The 16144-nt window shown below is 42.7% G+C and overlaps 2 protein-coding genes across 3 annotated transcripts in view; one reads left to right on the top strand and one right to left on the bottom strand.

The window, feature by feature from the left end:
• The window catches only part of SLC49A4 (solute carrier family 49 member 4), a gene marked incomplete at its 5' end in the record, with an annotated part of 70659 nt that extends 57218 nt beyond the window's left edge, over positions 1-13441 (bottom strand). Inside the window, one exon of the mRNA XM_083864878.1 lies at positions 13108-13441. Within this exon, the coding sequence (XP_083721004.1) occupies positions 13108-13441 (334 nt within the window). The remainder of the gene's footprint in view (positions 1-13107) is intronic.
• A 434-nt stretch (positions 13442-13875) lies between these two features.
• HSPBAP1 (HSPB1 associated protein 1) overlaps positions 13876-16144 on the top strand; it is a gene marked incomplete at its 3' end in the record, with an annotated part of 36558 nt that continues 34289 nt past the window's right edge. The window contains exons 1-2 of one of the 2 annotated variants that reach the window (XM_083865701.1): positions 13894-13932; positions 15997-16054. Coding sequence is in view for 1 of the 2 variants with exons in the window: in XM_083865699.1 (XP_083721825.1) it covers positions 13896-13932 (37 nt within the window). Of the gene's footprint in view, positions 13933-15996; positions 16055-16144 lie in introns of both variants that reach the window. The other variant, XM_083865699.1, reaches the window with a different exon arrangement.

Here is a 16144-nt window from a genome sequence, read left to right as displayed (position 1 = left end):
GCACTCTGCATAAACATTATCATGTGCATCCTTGTAAGGAGAGTATCTCTCCCAAATTCTGAGGTTAGTTAACAATTTTGTAAAAAAACACAACATACCCCAGAGACCCAAAGCACAAAATTTAGCTAGTCAAGTGTTTCACAAAGAAGATGCTCATCTTGAGGGAAATAACTGAACACATATAACCACTAAAGCAGATATGGAAGCTGACAGAACATAATTGTGAGAAACAAAACTAAACAGAATGCAATTGAGAGTTATTATGACAATCACACAACCACTCTGCAACTCCTGAGCTGCTGCATCTTTTTTTATGTGTACCCTGACTGTAAGGAAACCAAGACACTTAAGTATACACTCTAACTGCATGGCTCACTTCGGGTTTGTACTGTAAATATTGTTCCTGTTTTCAAGTTATTTTTATTCTTCTCCACACATACCCCTCCCCAACATTCATTATAGCATACTAAAGTACTTATTTTTCTGCCTACTCTAGATACAAGAACTTGACTGTACCTGTTAGAAAGAACAAGCTAAAGCAACCACATCAAGAGGCTGCAGGGTGCTTTTATCTCATCTGCAGGGATGAAGCCAAGCCCATGTGAACAGTGGACTTATACTGTTTTTAACATTATCCCAGCATATTAGGCAAGCACATAATCAATCTCTTAAAATATGTCAAGGAAAGTATCACTAAATTCTCCTGCTCTCTACTCCTCTACACTTAGTTATTACAAACTTAATGACCTAAATTCTTTACAGAGTTGGCTCTGCTACCACAGATTTAACCACGGTTGGTGACCCACTACACCTGTAAATACAAAGCAAGTATTTCAGAGTTTGTACAGTGATTTAAAAGTCTGGTAATGTAAATAAAATAGTCCTGTTTTTAAGAACTGAATAGGCATAATCTATGCTTTTGGATATACAAAAAGGTAGCTTACAAGTAATGAAGCTTTCTTCCACATGGCAGTGAAGGATTTTGAAGCATCCTAACAGTTTAACATCAACAATGGGGAAAAATGGCAAAATATGTAAATTAGAAATCTGCATTGCAAGTTTATACAAGTGTTGTAAATTCTATTCAGCAATCCAGAGACTGACATTTTACCTGAACAGATAGACAAAGTGCTGAGCTGAATGGTATTTGCCTGAAGATCAAAACGATGATTTTAGAATCAGTTTTAGACCCTTTACTAGAATATCTCCTATTCTTTAATAATATGTTTCTTGGTTTCAAAGGAGACCAATTATTTTAGCCAAATACTGTTATTATATATTTTACTGCAGAAAGCATCCATTTTATCTGCAACTGATCCAAGTGCAATGAACCTCTCTTAATGCTTGCAGAGCATCTCTGAGAGAGGAGAGCACCGGCCTGGGGCAGCAGGACCTGCAACTCTCAACATGCCTTATTGGGCAGGCCACTTCCACTTCCCCTTTCCTCTTTTTTCCCTGCCTTGTTTATTCAAGCTATGAACACAGGGAAACAGGAGCCAGTCTCACCATTAACATTAGAAAGTCTGTTAAATCCAGTTTTCTCTTCACCTGAGGTGAATGCAGATACAACAAAAACCAGCTATTTAAGTACTTCCTAAATCTGTGACGTTAACAAACACTTGTATAAATTGTTCTTTCTTCTCTCACCACAGGTAACTGCTTCCTACTCTCAACACCATCTAATCTAATAAAAGTATCTAACAAAACATGAAAATTCAGGTGAATCATTGAATCCATCCTTGCCATTTGATAAAATCAAATTTACATAATGGCACGTGCTGGTGTGTACATAAAGAGAGATGCAGAGCCATTGACAAATATGGCCAGTAATGCAGCGGGGGGCTAAGCCTCCTCACTAATTCAGAAGCTAAAGAAAGGATGCCACTAACAAGCTGACAGAAAGTACATGACAAGAAGCCTTTGCTCTAGCTCTCCTGAATGAACACCAACAACTGAAGTGCTTACAGCATCACACAAGGAGAGGGAAGTATTTTCTTTTTTATTTCTACTCCTTTCAAGGACTCCCAATTGCACAGCAGGCTCAATTACCACACCACTAACTACAGAGCCTTACCTGTGGCAATAGAGAGCAAAAACAATTCCTCTTCCACACATCTACCAGGGAAGGTGTTCTGCTGTTACCTTGATAGTACTTGCTCACACCACTCAATGGTGCATGTAATTCTTCTTTTTAAGAAGTACAGAGGCATTTTGTTTTGCCTTAACAGAGTATCAAGAAGCAACCATGCAGCAAGGATTGGCAGCTACATTAAATACTGCCTAGTGAATCCACTAAGCAGGACACTAAGTGAAAGGTTTCTCCTTTTTATTATCCCTGCTGAGAGTGGGGGAAATAAAGAGCTGCAAGAGCTTCACTGATGTAATATCCATGCAGGTCTTGTGACTTATATGAAAGGTCACTGGAGTGAGCTTTCAAATTTTCTCTGTGTGAACAGTTTCAGTGTTACTTTAACATTAAAATGCATCCGGCACTATTTAAGGTACATAGTTCATTCTAAAAGACATCTTTTGCAGCACTATAATGAGTCCTAAACCCACCATATTTTTTAAGGGTCCTGATCAATTCTTAAGGTTCATGTGAATAATTAAAATTATAACACCATCACCTTTCTCAAGTATTTAAAAGGGATGGCTCTCATCAACAAAGAAGTAAAACAAAAAAGTTTCCAACTGTGGTTATACTTGATGTCCTATATTCCAGAAAAACACCAGCATTCTTTGCAAAAAGCAGAAGACCTCTCACTTTCAAAACACGTCACTCCCTCTGGCTGAGTCACAGATCTCCAGCTCCAAAAACAGGAAAAATCTAAAAAACCCTCTCTACTAAAAATCTGCATGAGAAAGCTTAATTTACAGCTTTTGAGGAAGTTGGAGCATCGATCACAAGCTCCTGCAGCACAATTACAGCTACAGCACAGCTACAGAGCTACAATAGCACGCGCACGCGAGAAGCATTAAAAAAATCAAAGTCATGGCAGGAAGTGATGGAACAGCTCTGAATGTCACCACCAGAAGAAAGGCAGGGCAAGCCACAATTTCCCTTGCACTGGGAATATATTATTCATAATATATAAGAATATAATTGTAGCCAAAAAAGTCTTAAATAATTTTTCATCAAGTCTTTGGTCAGCTCAGCTAAGGCAATACCAACTGCCAGTAGAAGAATTTAAACACTCTCCAAGAAAATTTCTAAAATAATGAAACAACTGCCAAAACATCATAATCCTTCAATTTACTTCTGCTCTTCTCAGCACTGACTGTGGTTTTGGGGGTTTGGGTTTTCTAAAACAAACATTTTATATAAACCAAATATTTTCATTTGACAATGTCGGACTACAAATTTTCACAACAGGGATGATTATTTCAGGACTTGTGTTATGCACTGTTTCACCAGTCTGAAAAGGCAAGCAAATATGCCTGTTTTACATGGTTCCTTTCCCACAAGCAAGGCATTTCTTACCAGAAAAACAAGCACAGGTGAAAAATCAGCAACACAAAAAATATCCAAACTTTATTAACAAGTAATGAATCTCATTTTTGTTCGCTTCAGACTTGTTTTTCAGTGCTAAAATGTAACACAAAACTAACTCCTAAAAACAACAACTGCTGAAAATAATGAATAAAAATGATTTTGTTTATGCAGTTGTGTAATGCTTTTACTAGAATTCAGAAATCAGTAAAGTGGGGTTAGTTCAGCATTACCAATTGAAAAATGGTCTTTGTTCATACTCAGTTCCTTCTGATAGGAAAAATAAATATTATGGTAATTCTTTGAAGAAAAGCCTCAGTTTTCTTTAAAGGAAATAGATTCAGCTTTTGCAGAGCAACAGCTGATCTACTCTTTTTCTCTTTAATAGAATTCTAAAGTAATAGCTTGGAATTATAAATACAGTATAAACATACAACTAGCAAAATGAATGCAATACAACTTTCCTAAGTACTTTACTACTTTCCATAATAAAAATCTATGAGAAAGCCCAGTGGACTTTGATAATAGAGAAATTATTGTTGTCATTCACATTATAGAAGTTCATACCAGCTACCTTTATGCAGCACGGCTGCCACACTATTAAAAACTCCCAGAACAACAGAGACTGGCAAAATTTCAATGTTTTTAAAATGCAGCAAGGCAGTGCAAAACAAAACAGCGGTTCAGCACTTTTTGTCCCATTCCACAAGGCTTTCCAAAAGGGGAGAGATAACAGTCAGAGAGGCCACATCCTCTTCTGCATGCCACTGGTGCCTCCATCACGAGGCCAGACATCCGTCACCATCAAAGCCACACGAGAAGGAGCAGCCGCCCCCCTGTGCGTCAGCAGCGCCCCGAGAGCCCCGCAGGGAGCAGGAGGCTGTGCCCCCCACACCTCGGGGCAGGCAGGGCTGAAGGAAGGGCAATTCACCCTCTGCCTGACAACAGACAGTGCCAGGCAGAGTTCAGAGATTTGGCTGGGAAGAGGCAAAACGTCGGGATCTTGTTGGAGATAAGAAAAGGCGAAAAGGTCAGTTGTGTCCCAAGAGATTCCCGGCTCCTGGTTTTGAAAGAGTCTCTCAAGACAGCTCACAAGAGTCATGCTGCTGACCTACACTGCTGTGCAGGCATCTGCCCCCTCCCCCTTTGCTGTTGGCTACCTCAGTCCCATTTCCTATTGCCCCTCACAGTATCCATTTCCCTGTGCCTCCTACTCAACTTGTTCCTCCACCTTTCCCACTCCCAGCACTTCTTGCCCTCTGGCTCCAGATCTCATTTCTGCATCTGTGCCTCCCATACTTCACCCACCACCTTGCTCCACACTCTCCCCTTCTCTCCCTCTCCTCATCTATCCACAGGCTTTTCTCACTGTTTTGAGCTTCTTGCATCCAACCTTTCCTACTCCTCAACAACCAAGAGGAGTGAAGAACAGAGGAAAACAGGACAAGATGGGCATACCACAAGACAGGTGAGGTAGGAAATGGAGAAGAAGCAGTTAGACTAGAAAGAACTTGGGTCAAGAGAACATTATGAGGAGTAGTAAAAACACGTGAAGATACAACAAGGTGCACAGCTGCCCTGGTATTACACCCTCTGTAGTCAACTTCTAAAAGCTACTGTTGACAAAATATCTTCCTATTTGGAAGATATATTATCCTGACTCAGTTCAGGGCTGCTTCAGTGCTTAAACTCTGCTTGTATTAGCAGCTCCATAAGAAAAGCAAGGGATCATATTCTACACTGGTAAATTCTTTCCTTATTCATCAATTTCCCAACATCAAGGTATATCAAGTTACACACGGAATCACAGAATTGTTAAGAGTTGGAAGGGGCCTCTGGAGATCCTCTAGCCTCTGCCATGGCTGAGGGTCACCCAGAGCAAGTTATACAGGAATGCATCCAGATGGATTTTACGAGGAGACATGACTCCATGACTTCCCTGGGCAGCATGTTCCAGTGCTCTGCCACCCATAACATTGAGTTCTTCCTCATGTTGAGGTGGAACTCCTTGTGTTTTACTTTATGGCCATCACCACATGCTCACTGTGCTTGTATGTGCAGTGCACCAAAGCCTAAGAGCATCATCCCCAGATAACATGGCCATTACTATTGTCACATGAGCTATATGCAAATACAATTAATTTACTTTCCATCACGGAAAACTTTTATCAACTCAAGCATGCAGCTTCCCAGCACCCCTACACAGCTGCAAAGACTTCTGTGAAGTGTGCAAAAGGCACAGCAGCTGTGCAGGAGAGCAGCATAGAGAGAATGTATGGAAACAGGGCAGCAATCAGAGCTGGGGTGGAACCCCACCCAACAGGAAGACCGAGCTCCAGTAGAGGAAATCTATCTGCAGCCACTATTGATGCTTTTCAACTCAAACTGGCCCAGCAGGAGGTATGGGAAGCGCTGCTAAGAATCAAGCTAGCATTGCTAGGAGGAACTGTAGCAGCACCAAGTTAATACAACTCATCAGCTGGTAATTAAAGCACTCCCTGTTGCTAATCACTGTGTATCAAGAGGACTTTTGCACCATGCCTGACTCCAAGGTGGGTGGGCCAATCAATTATCTAATGAGGCCTCACTTCTGGAAGCACTTGCACAAATGCTCTGTGTACATTCATGTAGCCACAGTATACAAAATTAAACAACAAAAGCCAAGTTTGGTTCGGTCTTTCTCTTTTCTTCTGATGGTATAGAGGAAATGTACATCTATACAAATATGCACACTGGCACTCATCAAAATAAATTTTGTAAAACCAAGCTGATCAAATACCTGTTCTAGTGGGATTTACCTATATTCAGCTCTCTAATTGCTTCTTTCATCTCTCCACGTGAAAAGCAACGCTTCATCTCATTTCTTCCAAGATTTGTTAGCTTAGGAAAATTAATCCCTTTCACAGCACTTGATAGGTGTGGATCAGTATCACTTACAAGATAATGAAATACACATCATTAACAGCATCCAGTAGATGACTACAGTATGAGAGACAGACTGCCGGTATTTTCCTTCAAACTTCTTTTGTATTTGGTTCAAGTGCATCAAACACTTGCATTTTCACCAAATACATGCACTTTTACTTATGAGTCAAGGCATTCTCCCCCCTGTTCCTTTCTTATCTGAAGCCCTAAGTTCACATTTAACTTATATTCAATCTGAAAGAGCTTCTTGGTGCTCTTGCTGGAGTTAAAACCTTTGCTTTTACTAAGAGACATCAAGGTCATAATAGCCTGAAAGACTTTTAAGATCACCAAAGGACTTTGCCCACTATTGCAAAGTCTATAAAGAAGCAACTGCTCATCTATGATCACCAAGCTCCCCATCCTGCCCTGCCCCTTGAATATGACTCCATGAATTCCTGGAAATTTGGAAAGTTATGCAACTTGATGGGAACTTGAGGTAGGTTAAGGTGGTACTATTTTCCAATTATCTCAGACTAGGAAGAGAAAAGTAAGCTGGGGGAGCACTGGTAATAAACACTAAGAATCCACACTGAAAACCAACACAGCAACTGGGCTGAAAATCAGTTCTGACTGGGTCCAGCAGGTGGAGGCCGTTGCCCACCCATTTAAGATGGGAAGCCCACCAACTCAAAAGAAGAGAAAGAGTGAGCATGGAACTAATTAGCATTGGAAGAGAGGGAATCATTTAACCAATATAATAAAAGAACTGTGTAGCCAAATGAGCACTGATTCCTTTGTTTGCTAAAATGTATAAATGGCAAAAGTCTGGAGTGACCTCGGGACCCCCAACACTGAGAAGACAAGAAGAGGACCAAGGGGATGTTGTGGGTGGTGATATCTTTCTACTTAATCTGTCACTCCTTTCTCCCTTTCTTATTTCTCTCTCTCTCTACCTCACTTTTACTGTTAAATAAAATCTGTACTACAGACTTGGACATATGGTCTCATTTGCACCTTAATTTGGAAAGAGGGATCTCCCTAATAATCATAATTACTGGATCTTAACACCATAAATACTAAGTAGAATCAGTTGTTTATTATGAGGATACTCTCTAATCTCTGCATTACACTTTCCTTTCTTACTTGCTCCCTTGCCATTCTACTCACATTTTTGAATCTGTAAGTTTTCTCATGGGTATTTCTTTTAGGCTGCACTAACCTATGAAAGTCAGAGTGCCTAAAACCAACTTCTGCTGTTGAAGTGTGTAAATCCTTTTGGCTTGATGTCACTGAGTTGAAGTCTTACAGCCTTATGTCAAGTCTTATCCCAGATGTTTTTAGCTAAGACTCACGCTTGAACTTAGCACATGAATTATCAAATTCGTAATTTTGAAATATTGGGCACTCATCTTGCAGTCATGAATCTGAGATAAGAAAAGTCTGATTCTGAGATCGCGACAAAAAGGAGATGAAAATGCATTTCTTTGCCAAAGGTGAAAATTCTCAGACTTTCCGTGTTCACAAGTCACCTCTTTTGTCCTTCTGTTAAAGATCTGTGACATGACAGAACTATGAATTCTTCCATCAAAAACTTGAATTTTCTTGTGAGTGCCACCATGGAAAGTACTTCACATAATCCATCTATATCAACAATGGAACATATTACCAACTACATTTGCAGCAACTCTTCTAAGTTATTAGTAACATGCTCCAATTTATACTTCTACTGTCCAAAAGCCTGAAAGGCAGAGAAGGGTTCTGAAATTCTGAAATTCCAAGCACAATGGAAACACTTAAGAAAATCTTCCCGTCCTGTTGGATTCACTTGGCCACTCATGTTTTCACCTACTTCTAGAACGACAACCTGCTTCCTCTCTGTACCCACTTCCACATCTCTCAAAATAAACCCAAAAGCATTTCATAAACACCTAGACTAAAACCTCAGGGGAAAACAAGTTCACTTGGAGTCACCTCCCTTCTGTCCCAGTGACGCTATATGTGAGGTAGAGGTGTCCAAAGGTCCCCTGAAAGCAAAACCAGTGTATGCACACAGCACCAAGTGACAATCCAGAAACTCCAAACATGAAAAGCTGCTATGCACAATTCTGTTTATACATCATGTGTAGTTTATTTTATATGGAGAACAGTTATTAAGACATTTTTATATTAGTAAGGTCCAATTTAGTACTTGTACTCGATATTCATGACAATTTTGTCAGACTGCATTAAAGGATTTAATCTCAAAATTCCCAGGTGGAAGAGAAACATCTCAGAGAAGGAAACCAAGATGCATGATTTAGGAGACAGCAATAAAATAAAGAGTTTGATATTCGGGAAAGGAATAACTACTCTTAAAAATAAAAATTTTCATGGTGTCAATGGATAAGCCAATCTTGATTAAAACCAGAATCTGATTATTGAAGTTTTCTCTCTACTTCATAATGCAATCACTAGAATAACATTGCTGTGTAAATTTAATTTCAGCAAAATAAAGTTACTAAGATTGTCTATGCAACCCACATAAGCATATAATTTTATAAAAAAGGACCAAGAAATAGATTACATTCCACTCTTATAAGTAATGTCTCATCTTTAAATTCAATATAAAACTGTTAACTGTATTCCAAAAATTAATGAAAAATATCACCATTCTACTCAATTTGTTTAATGTAAATTATCATAAAATATTTCATTCTTCATTGCCTCTTCTTGCTTATATGGGAACATAATGAAGACTGACATATATTCCTTCTAGGTCTCATCTTGTAACTAGGAGCTTAAGAAAACCCCCTTGGTGAACTGGATCTAGGGAGTATGTAAGCTTTTGATTTCAAGTTAGATATATAAACATCCTAACAGTCCTGTGTGCTTGTATTTACAGTTCTCAGGAAACGAAACACTCAAGACACAAAATGTACATAAACACTCAAGCATCATGTGACGAATTGCAGCTAATTTTAATCAAGTAAACAACGAGGGGCCATCCAATAGCACACTGAAGTAATTTCCCATTTAATTTCAGTCTTATTAAATCTCTAAAGATAACTGCAATTTAAACAAGGACTCTCTAATTCTATTACTAAAGCAAATGCACCAAATAAAACACGTGTGGTTCCATGGCACCCTCTACCTTTTCACCTTTCTTAACTAAGAAACTAACCAAGACAACACCTCTAATCCTACACATAGAAAATAGTTTTCAAACCCACCCAAAATGGCACACACTCAAAAAAGACATATGCAAATATAATTCCTGATTTTCAACATGCACCCATCCCAGAACAGAACTAAGAAACGTGACAGATGCCACCACTGTCCTTATACAGCACCCAGCCAAGGTGCATGGAAACCTCCAAGGGTGCCCAAGGGCTGGCTAAAGTCTCCATTAGCCAGAGGAAGTTGGGAGGCAGGAACAGGAACACAGCTCATTCCCCAAAGAAATTTCAGCTGTGATATGTGAACCTCAGTATGCATCTGAAAATGACTGTATTTTTGAGAAGGACAAGAGCATAGCAACAATACAAAGAAGCTTTCAATTTAAACAGTTTACGGAGACATGAGCTAAATCCAGGCTTCCTCAAAGACCCTTTAAAATAGTGTTGTACATCCCTCAAAAAATGTCTTCTCCGAGCCTGTTCAGATCTTCAAGTAAGACATTCTTTGTGAAGCCTTGTGAAGACCATCATTACCTTCCTGATGAAAAACCATCCTCAGCTTCATAAAAAACATGATCCCTATAGATCCCTAGAAACATGGGCTTAAGTCAACCAAGACTTTTTGTCATGCTGCTTCTGGCACCAAGACGCTGGCAGAGCCATCCTCTAGGGAGGCATACAGTTGCCAGTAGTATTCCCAGGGGAGAATACCTACACACCTTTCCCAGCCCACATATTCCTGCCATTCCTCAGTTGCCTTGCTCGGGTTGGCTGCAACCAGGCCTTCAGAAGGAATCCAGGAGATACCCTCAGCAGGCCAGAAGGAAAAAGGTCACAAAGGCCAAGAAACTTTTTTTGAGGTTAGAAAACCAAAAAAATTGTAATTCCTCCCTCCTAGGAGGGAGGAATTATTCTCCTCCTTCTGTACAGAACTGAAGAATGGAGCTTATTTAGCACACCTTTCACTAAAAATAAACACTGCTGTTTATTTTGGGGGCCCTTGTCAGAGGGCCCCACACTTGAATAGCTATAATGGAACTGGATCACAGAATTGAAGAAATGCTTCTTGTAACTATTAGCATGCCTATTCATGAATATTTATTCTTTCACCTTCCAATTAGTTAAGAAACAGAAAAAAAGAAGAAAAGAGTGACCAAACCTTTACAACCAGTACTGAAATGAGGAGCAGGTGCACAAAATGCACAACAGTAGTCTGGTATGGATATAGATTTATGCTGTGAACTATGTGCTGCAATGAGCAACTAAAAACCAAAAAGACCAATACTTCTGAACTTCTTCTGAAGCATCATAACACAAAATCAGACTTAAGTGACAGCAGGCAGCTACTTATCAGTTACATTTACCTCTGACTGTGGAGTATAGGCCTACCTAACAGCACAATCTCCTCTCAGATTCTGACACGCCTCATCTACAATGTCATACTTCTGAAACTTGCCAGGTTTTACATGTTGAAACTTCACAAATGCATTTTTTTCTGACAGCTCCTTTACTAGCCAACTCCAGTGACAGATGATTGAAGTCAAAGAGTAAATGGTGTAGCTTCTCCAGAGTAAATCTAGTGTAACAGCGAGCAAGTGAAATACTGCCCTTGCAAGATGAGATTCAGCCAACTTTACAGCTTCAAAGCAGTGGAGTCAAGATCGTCCTAGACTACATATTCTCCACAGAGCAGGTAATTCCCCACAACGTGCCTCCAGTGGAAGTGTGCCCATGGCTGACTCGGGGCTCAGTAGCTCCTCTCTCTGCTCCACGATGAACCAAGTCGCAGGACTCTGCCATCACTTCCAAACTGAACAGCACCACGTTCTCTGTGGGAGTCACCCAGACTCAGAAAACAGCATGAAACAAATATGAGAAAACAATCAGGGCCCTCACAAACCTGCTGATCAGGAAAGAACTTGCTCCAGTGCCCATATGTACTCCTTACACGCACAGCCAAATGAGCTGAGATGCTCTGCTCAGGTTACCTACCAACATTCTCTCAATAAGGAAAGCAACAAACCAAGAGCGAAGGAGTTGTTCAGATCTGTACCTCCAGTGAACATGGGAATTAAAACAAACAAAACAAATACCTCCAAAGCAATCAGTTAAGGAAATGAGAAAAACACCTGTATACATACTCTCATCAAAACAACCTATACTGAAACTAAGAAATCCCACAACACTACTAATCACATTATAAAAGAACAAAATACCAATGTTTCTTTTCCCATGAGTTGCTTCAAAACTTTTCCAGTATTATTTTCCATTGCTCAGGATCAACTTCATAGAAAATGCAGAAATAAAAATATAGATTCGCCTCTCTAAGCACAGGTTCACATTTACCTTTATTTCCTTCATGCCATGAGCAGTCAGTCTTCACTGTACAAACTAAAATAACTTACTTTAAGATAATTAACAACACTATTATATATCAGTTGAGACAGATATTGCCAACTTAAGTCTAAACTGCTTGAGAGAAGACTGGATGTACAGCCACTATGGGCTCATTTTGAGAATGTACTTTCATCCCAGTAAATTTTATTCCCCCAGTGTCTCTTCAGTTTTAGGAAAAGTAATTCCAGTTTTGAGACAGACCTTCTCAAATACAACTTTTCTCCCTGCCTGCTTTCACTTTCCCTTCCTCTTCCCCTTCCCTTCCCACAAATGGAGCTAATAATTCCTAAATAAATGCAGTGAGTAGCACTTAGGATCAGGAGCCACAAGGGTCCACTGGGGCCTATCTCCTGTTTAGAGATCTGTTTAAACAGGAATTAAAAGAAATCCGTTCAGTGGATTTAGGCCCAAAAGCTGAAACCTGCAAACACAGGTACCTTGACCCCACTGGAATGATCCCCTGGGTGACCACAGAGGAACAACGCAGACCCTGGAGAAGTTCTCCAGAGACAAACACCACTTTCATAAGTTTGGTACCAAGATGCAATGGCCTGAACACAAATTAGGAAACTCTCCCTTGAATTCCTCTTTGAAATACCAAAGCACAACTTCTCTGTGTTCCCTGTCTTTGTATCTCCCTAACACAATGAAAAGCAATCATGTCCAGCCGGCTTTTAAAAATGAAGAACTTGTTTCAAGATGCAGTGGCCGGCCTGAGCAATGACACTCCTTGATCCAAACACGTGTGTTTGTTTCTTTAACAGCTGGTAACCAGAAATCACGACCACCTGCAGGTCAAGCAGCTGGACGGCAATGCCGGACTGGAGCACACCCCTCCAGACCCACACCTCACCTGCGACGTCAGGTGCCCTAATTCCGCTCGGCTTAAATAGCTTCCTTGTGTATGGACTTTGATGTGCCTTCGTTTGGGCAGAGTACTGAAAACAGCAGTCATGGTGCCTTTTAAGTATTAGCCAACCCTTTTTAAGGCCAAGGCCACTGGGCCGAGTGCCCCCGGTCTGGCAGCGTCCCCTCAGCGGCCCCAGGACAGCGGCACCGGGGGACACGGACACGGCGGCCCCGCCCGGCCCGGGGGAGCCACAGGAGCGGGTCGGGGAGTCCCAGAGCCCCGGCCCCGCCGCCCCCGGCCCCGCTCACCCTTCTTGTCCATGAGCCACATGAAGAAGAAGCAGGGCGCGAAGCCGATGGGCCCCCAGAAGACGAGCAGGGCGATGTCCCAGCCGCTGAAGCCGAAGGCCAGGCGGGCCGAGTTCTGGATGGGACCCCAGGTGTTCCACACCAGGCCCTGCGCGAAGCTCAGCAGCGAGAACAGCAGCAGCACCAGCCACCGCCGCCCGTACACGCGGCCCGACAGCGGCGGCAGCCGCCCCCCGGGGCCCCCCGCCGGCCCCCGAGGCTGCGGCCGCGGCTGCTGCGGTGGGGGCGGCAGGAGGGGCCGCCGCTCCTCCGCGCTGCTCCAGCCCAGGCCCATCTGCGGGGGCGCTGTCCGGGGCTCGCGGGGGAGGAGGGGACGGGGCCGGGGGAAGGGACACCCCACAGTTCAGCCCCCGAGCGCGGCAGCGCTGCCCCGGCCCGGCACTGCCGCATGCGCGGTCGGGGAGGGCGCGCGGCCGCCTCCTTCCTCCGCCGGCGAGGGGAGGAGGGAACCGGCGCCGCGGAGGAGAGCCGGGCCCGGCAGGGAGGGAGCCGCGCCGGCGGGCGGGACGGGGAAGGCACTGGGCCGGCACCCCCAGGGGAGAGGAGCGGGGCCAGGAGCGCGGCGGCCACAGGCGGAGCCGCCCGGGTGTCACCGGCAGGGCCGGGGAGCTCCGGCCGTCACCGGCCCCGCCCCGCCGCGGCTCCTGGGCCGCGCTGCCCCTTCCGCCGCCGAAGGCGGTGCCGAAGGCGGCCCGCCCGAGCCGCCCCGCAGGCAGGGCCGCCGGAGCATGGCCGGGGCGCAGCGCTGCCGTCCCCCCGCGCCGGGTAGGTGCCCCTCGGCCCGGCCCAACACGGGCCTAGCGCGGCTCCAGACCCGGGCCGAGCGCGGGCGTGGGGAGGGGGAAGCGGGGCCGTGTCCGGGCCTCTCCATCAGCTCCCGGCCGCGGGCCCCTCACCGCAGTGTGGTACCTTGGCGCAGGGAGGTGCTGCAGCGGGGCATCCCTCGGGTATCCGTCCTTTTAAAGGGAGAAGGAAGTGGTGGTGCTTTGCTGGATACAAATCAACCACGGTCCGAATTGGGAGGAAGAAAATAGCAGGGTTCAGATACAACATGCGCTGAAATTTTTTATTTTAAAATAATTCGGGTGAATGCACCATCATGCGGGGAGCACTATGCTCATTAGTGTTATCATTTAAATAGATTGAAGTACATATTCATTAGATTAGGTTATGTGAGAATTTATCTGTATATCGACCATCTGCACTTGTCATAAAATTAATGGCTCGTATGCTGTGCAGTGCTTCATCTTCCCTAAAAAATTGGGTATTTCAGTGTGGCTTGATTAGACATTCTGTTACAAAGTCTGGAAGTTGGCTTGATAAATTCCTGTGTAATTAAATGGGGAGAGCTGAACGGTGGGATCCACACCGACTGGTTTTAGGTCTGGTGTCAGTGTCAGAGCTGTTGATGTGCTGGGCAGTGCACAGCTGAATTTCACACGTGGCCCTCATCCCACAATTTTCCAGCCAAAACCACAGACTCCCATGAAATTCTTCTCAGAACGTAACAGACATCACATTTGTTAAGTCCATGCAGCTCAGTTTCCTAGACTGAAAGTGCAAGAAGGAAGTATATGCTGATTGAAATCAGCAGAACTATGATCAAAAGAAAATTATATTTTGTCTACAAAAGTTCAGGAAAAATAAAATTCACGCACAGATAATGGGGGGACATACAGCAAACTCAAATTTACAGTGTATAGCTGTAATGACAAAAGTACAGTGAAAACATAGGATGAGTTTCAGACTTGCTTGTGACAGCTTGTTCTGGTAATGCTTTGGGGCTCCAAATAAGATTAATTCCCCATTTTACTAAGTCTTTTTCATACATTACCACCTCAGCATAGTTTAGCCCATGCCAAAATGTTCTTTCAATTTAAAAAGGGTATGTTACTACTATAATTTAAGTGATTTGCTGGCATTCATCCAAAGACAAAGTGCTGCTATTTGCAGAAGTAAACAATGGGGAAAAGTACTTCTCTCTTTGAACATTTTTCAATTAACTGTAGTAATTGGGGAGGTTTCATGGTTCTGGTGGCAGGAAACCCATGTAGAAATAAGGCAAGTGGGGCTTTGTGGTGTCCTTTTAACTGCAAGACTTGTCTCATGCCTCATATTATCTGCACGGTCAAATGAAAACTTGAATATAAGCAGGATAACTCTGATAACTTATCCAAGACACTTCATCTTATGATGGGTTTCAAGATATTTTGACTCTCTCATGGGTCAACAAGAAAGACATTTCTGAGAAACAGCAACAAGCTAAAGAGGCTGTTGAAATAGGCTCAGAAATACCTAAGTATATGTATTGCTGACTTAATGATGATTTAAATAATTTATTTTAATTTCTCGATTTGAAATCACTCCATCTTTTCATAGCTTCACAACCCATATGCGCATCTTTCAGTCATGGCCTGACCTTTTCTATTCCAGCTATTTAATTAACACAGTGTAATATTCTGTGTGAATTATTCTTGTTTGCAGGATATGGTATCGGTTAAATTTGTTAATGTAAAGGAGCAGTGTATTGTTGATAAACTGTTGGAAACCAAATTAGCTTTATCTTGCAGCTAGCTGATTGCATTATTTCACTCATGGGTATAATACTCATCTGAAAATGCAAATTTCACTCTTTTCTCCGTGTGGTGACATTTTTACTGTTCTCATTACTGACATTTGTAATATTTGAGGTGGGGAAATTTTTCTTGCTTTAACCTCATTATAATGTAGCTAAAGAGATTTGAATATTATCAGATGAAATGCACATACATCCAGGCAAGCAGAAAGGTTATTTTCTCTCCTGGCCCATAACTTTGATGTCTATAGCAGGTCTTGCATGGACAGAATGACGCCTAGATCCAAAACTGTGATACAGATGCCCATGGAGGTACTAATTGCCTAAGCACAGTAGTGTGTCCATCTGAGGTGGTTGTGTGACCACATAGTCATGCCTGTCTGCCCATGTCTGACCTAAAAC

This window comes from Zosterops lateralis (assembly GCF_965231275.1).
Source record: "Zosterops lateralis genome assembly, chromosome: 7".
NCBI classification, from domain to species: Eukaryota; Metazoa; Chordata; class Aves; order Passeriformes; family Zosteropidae; genus Zosterops; species Zosterops lateralis.
This window is presented reverse-complemented; position numbering and strand designations above follow the sequence as displayed.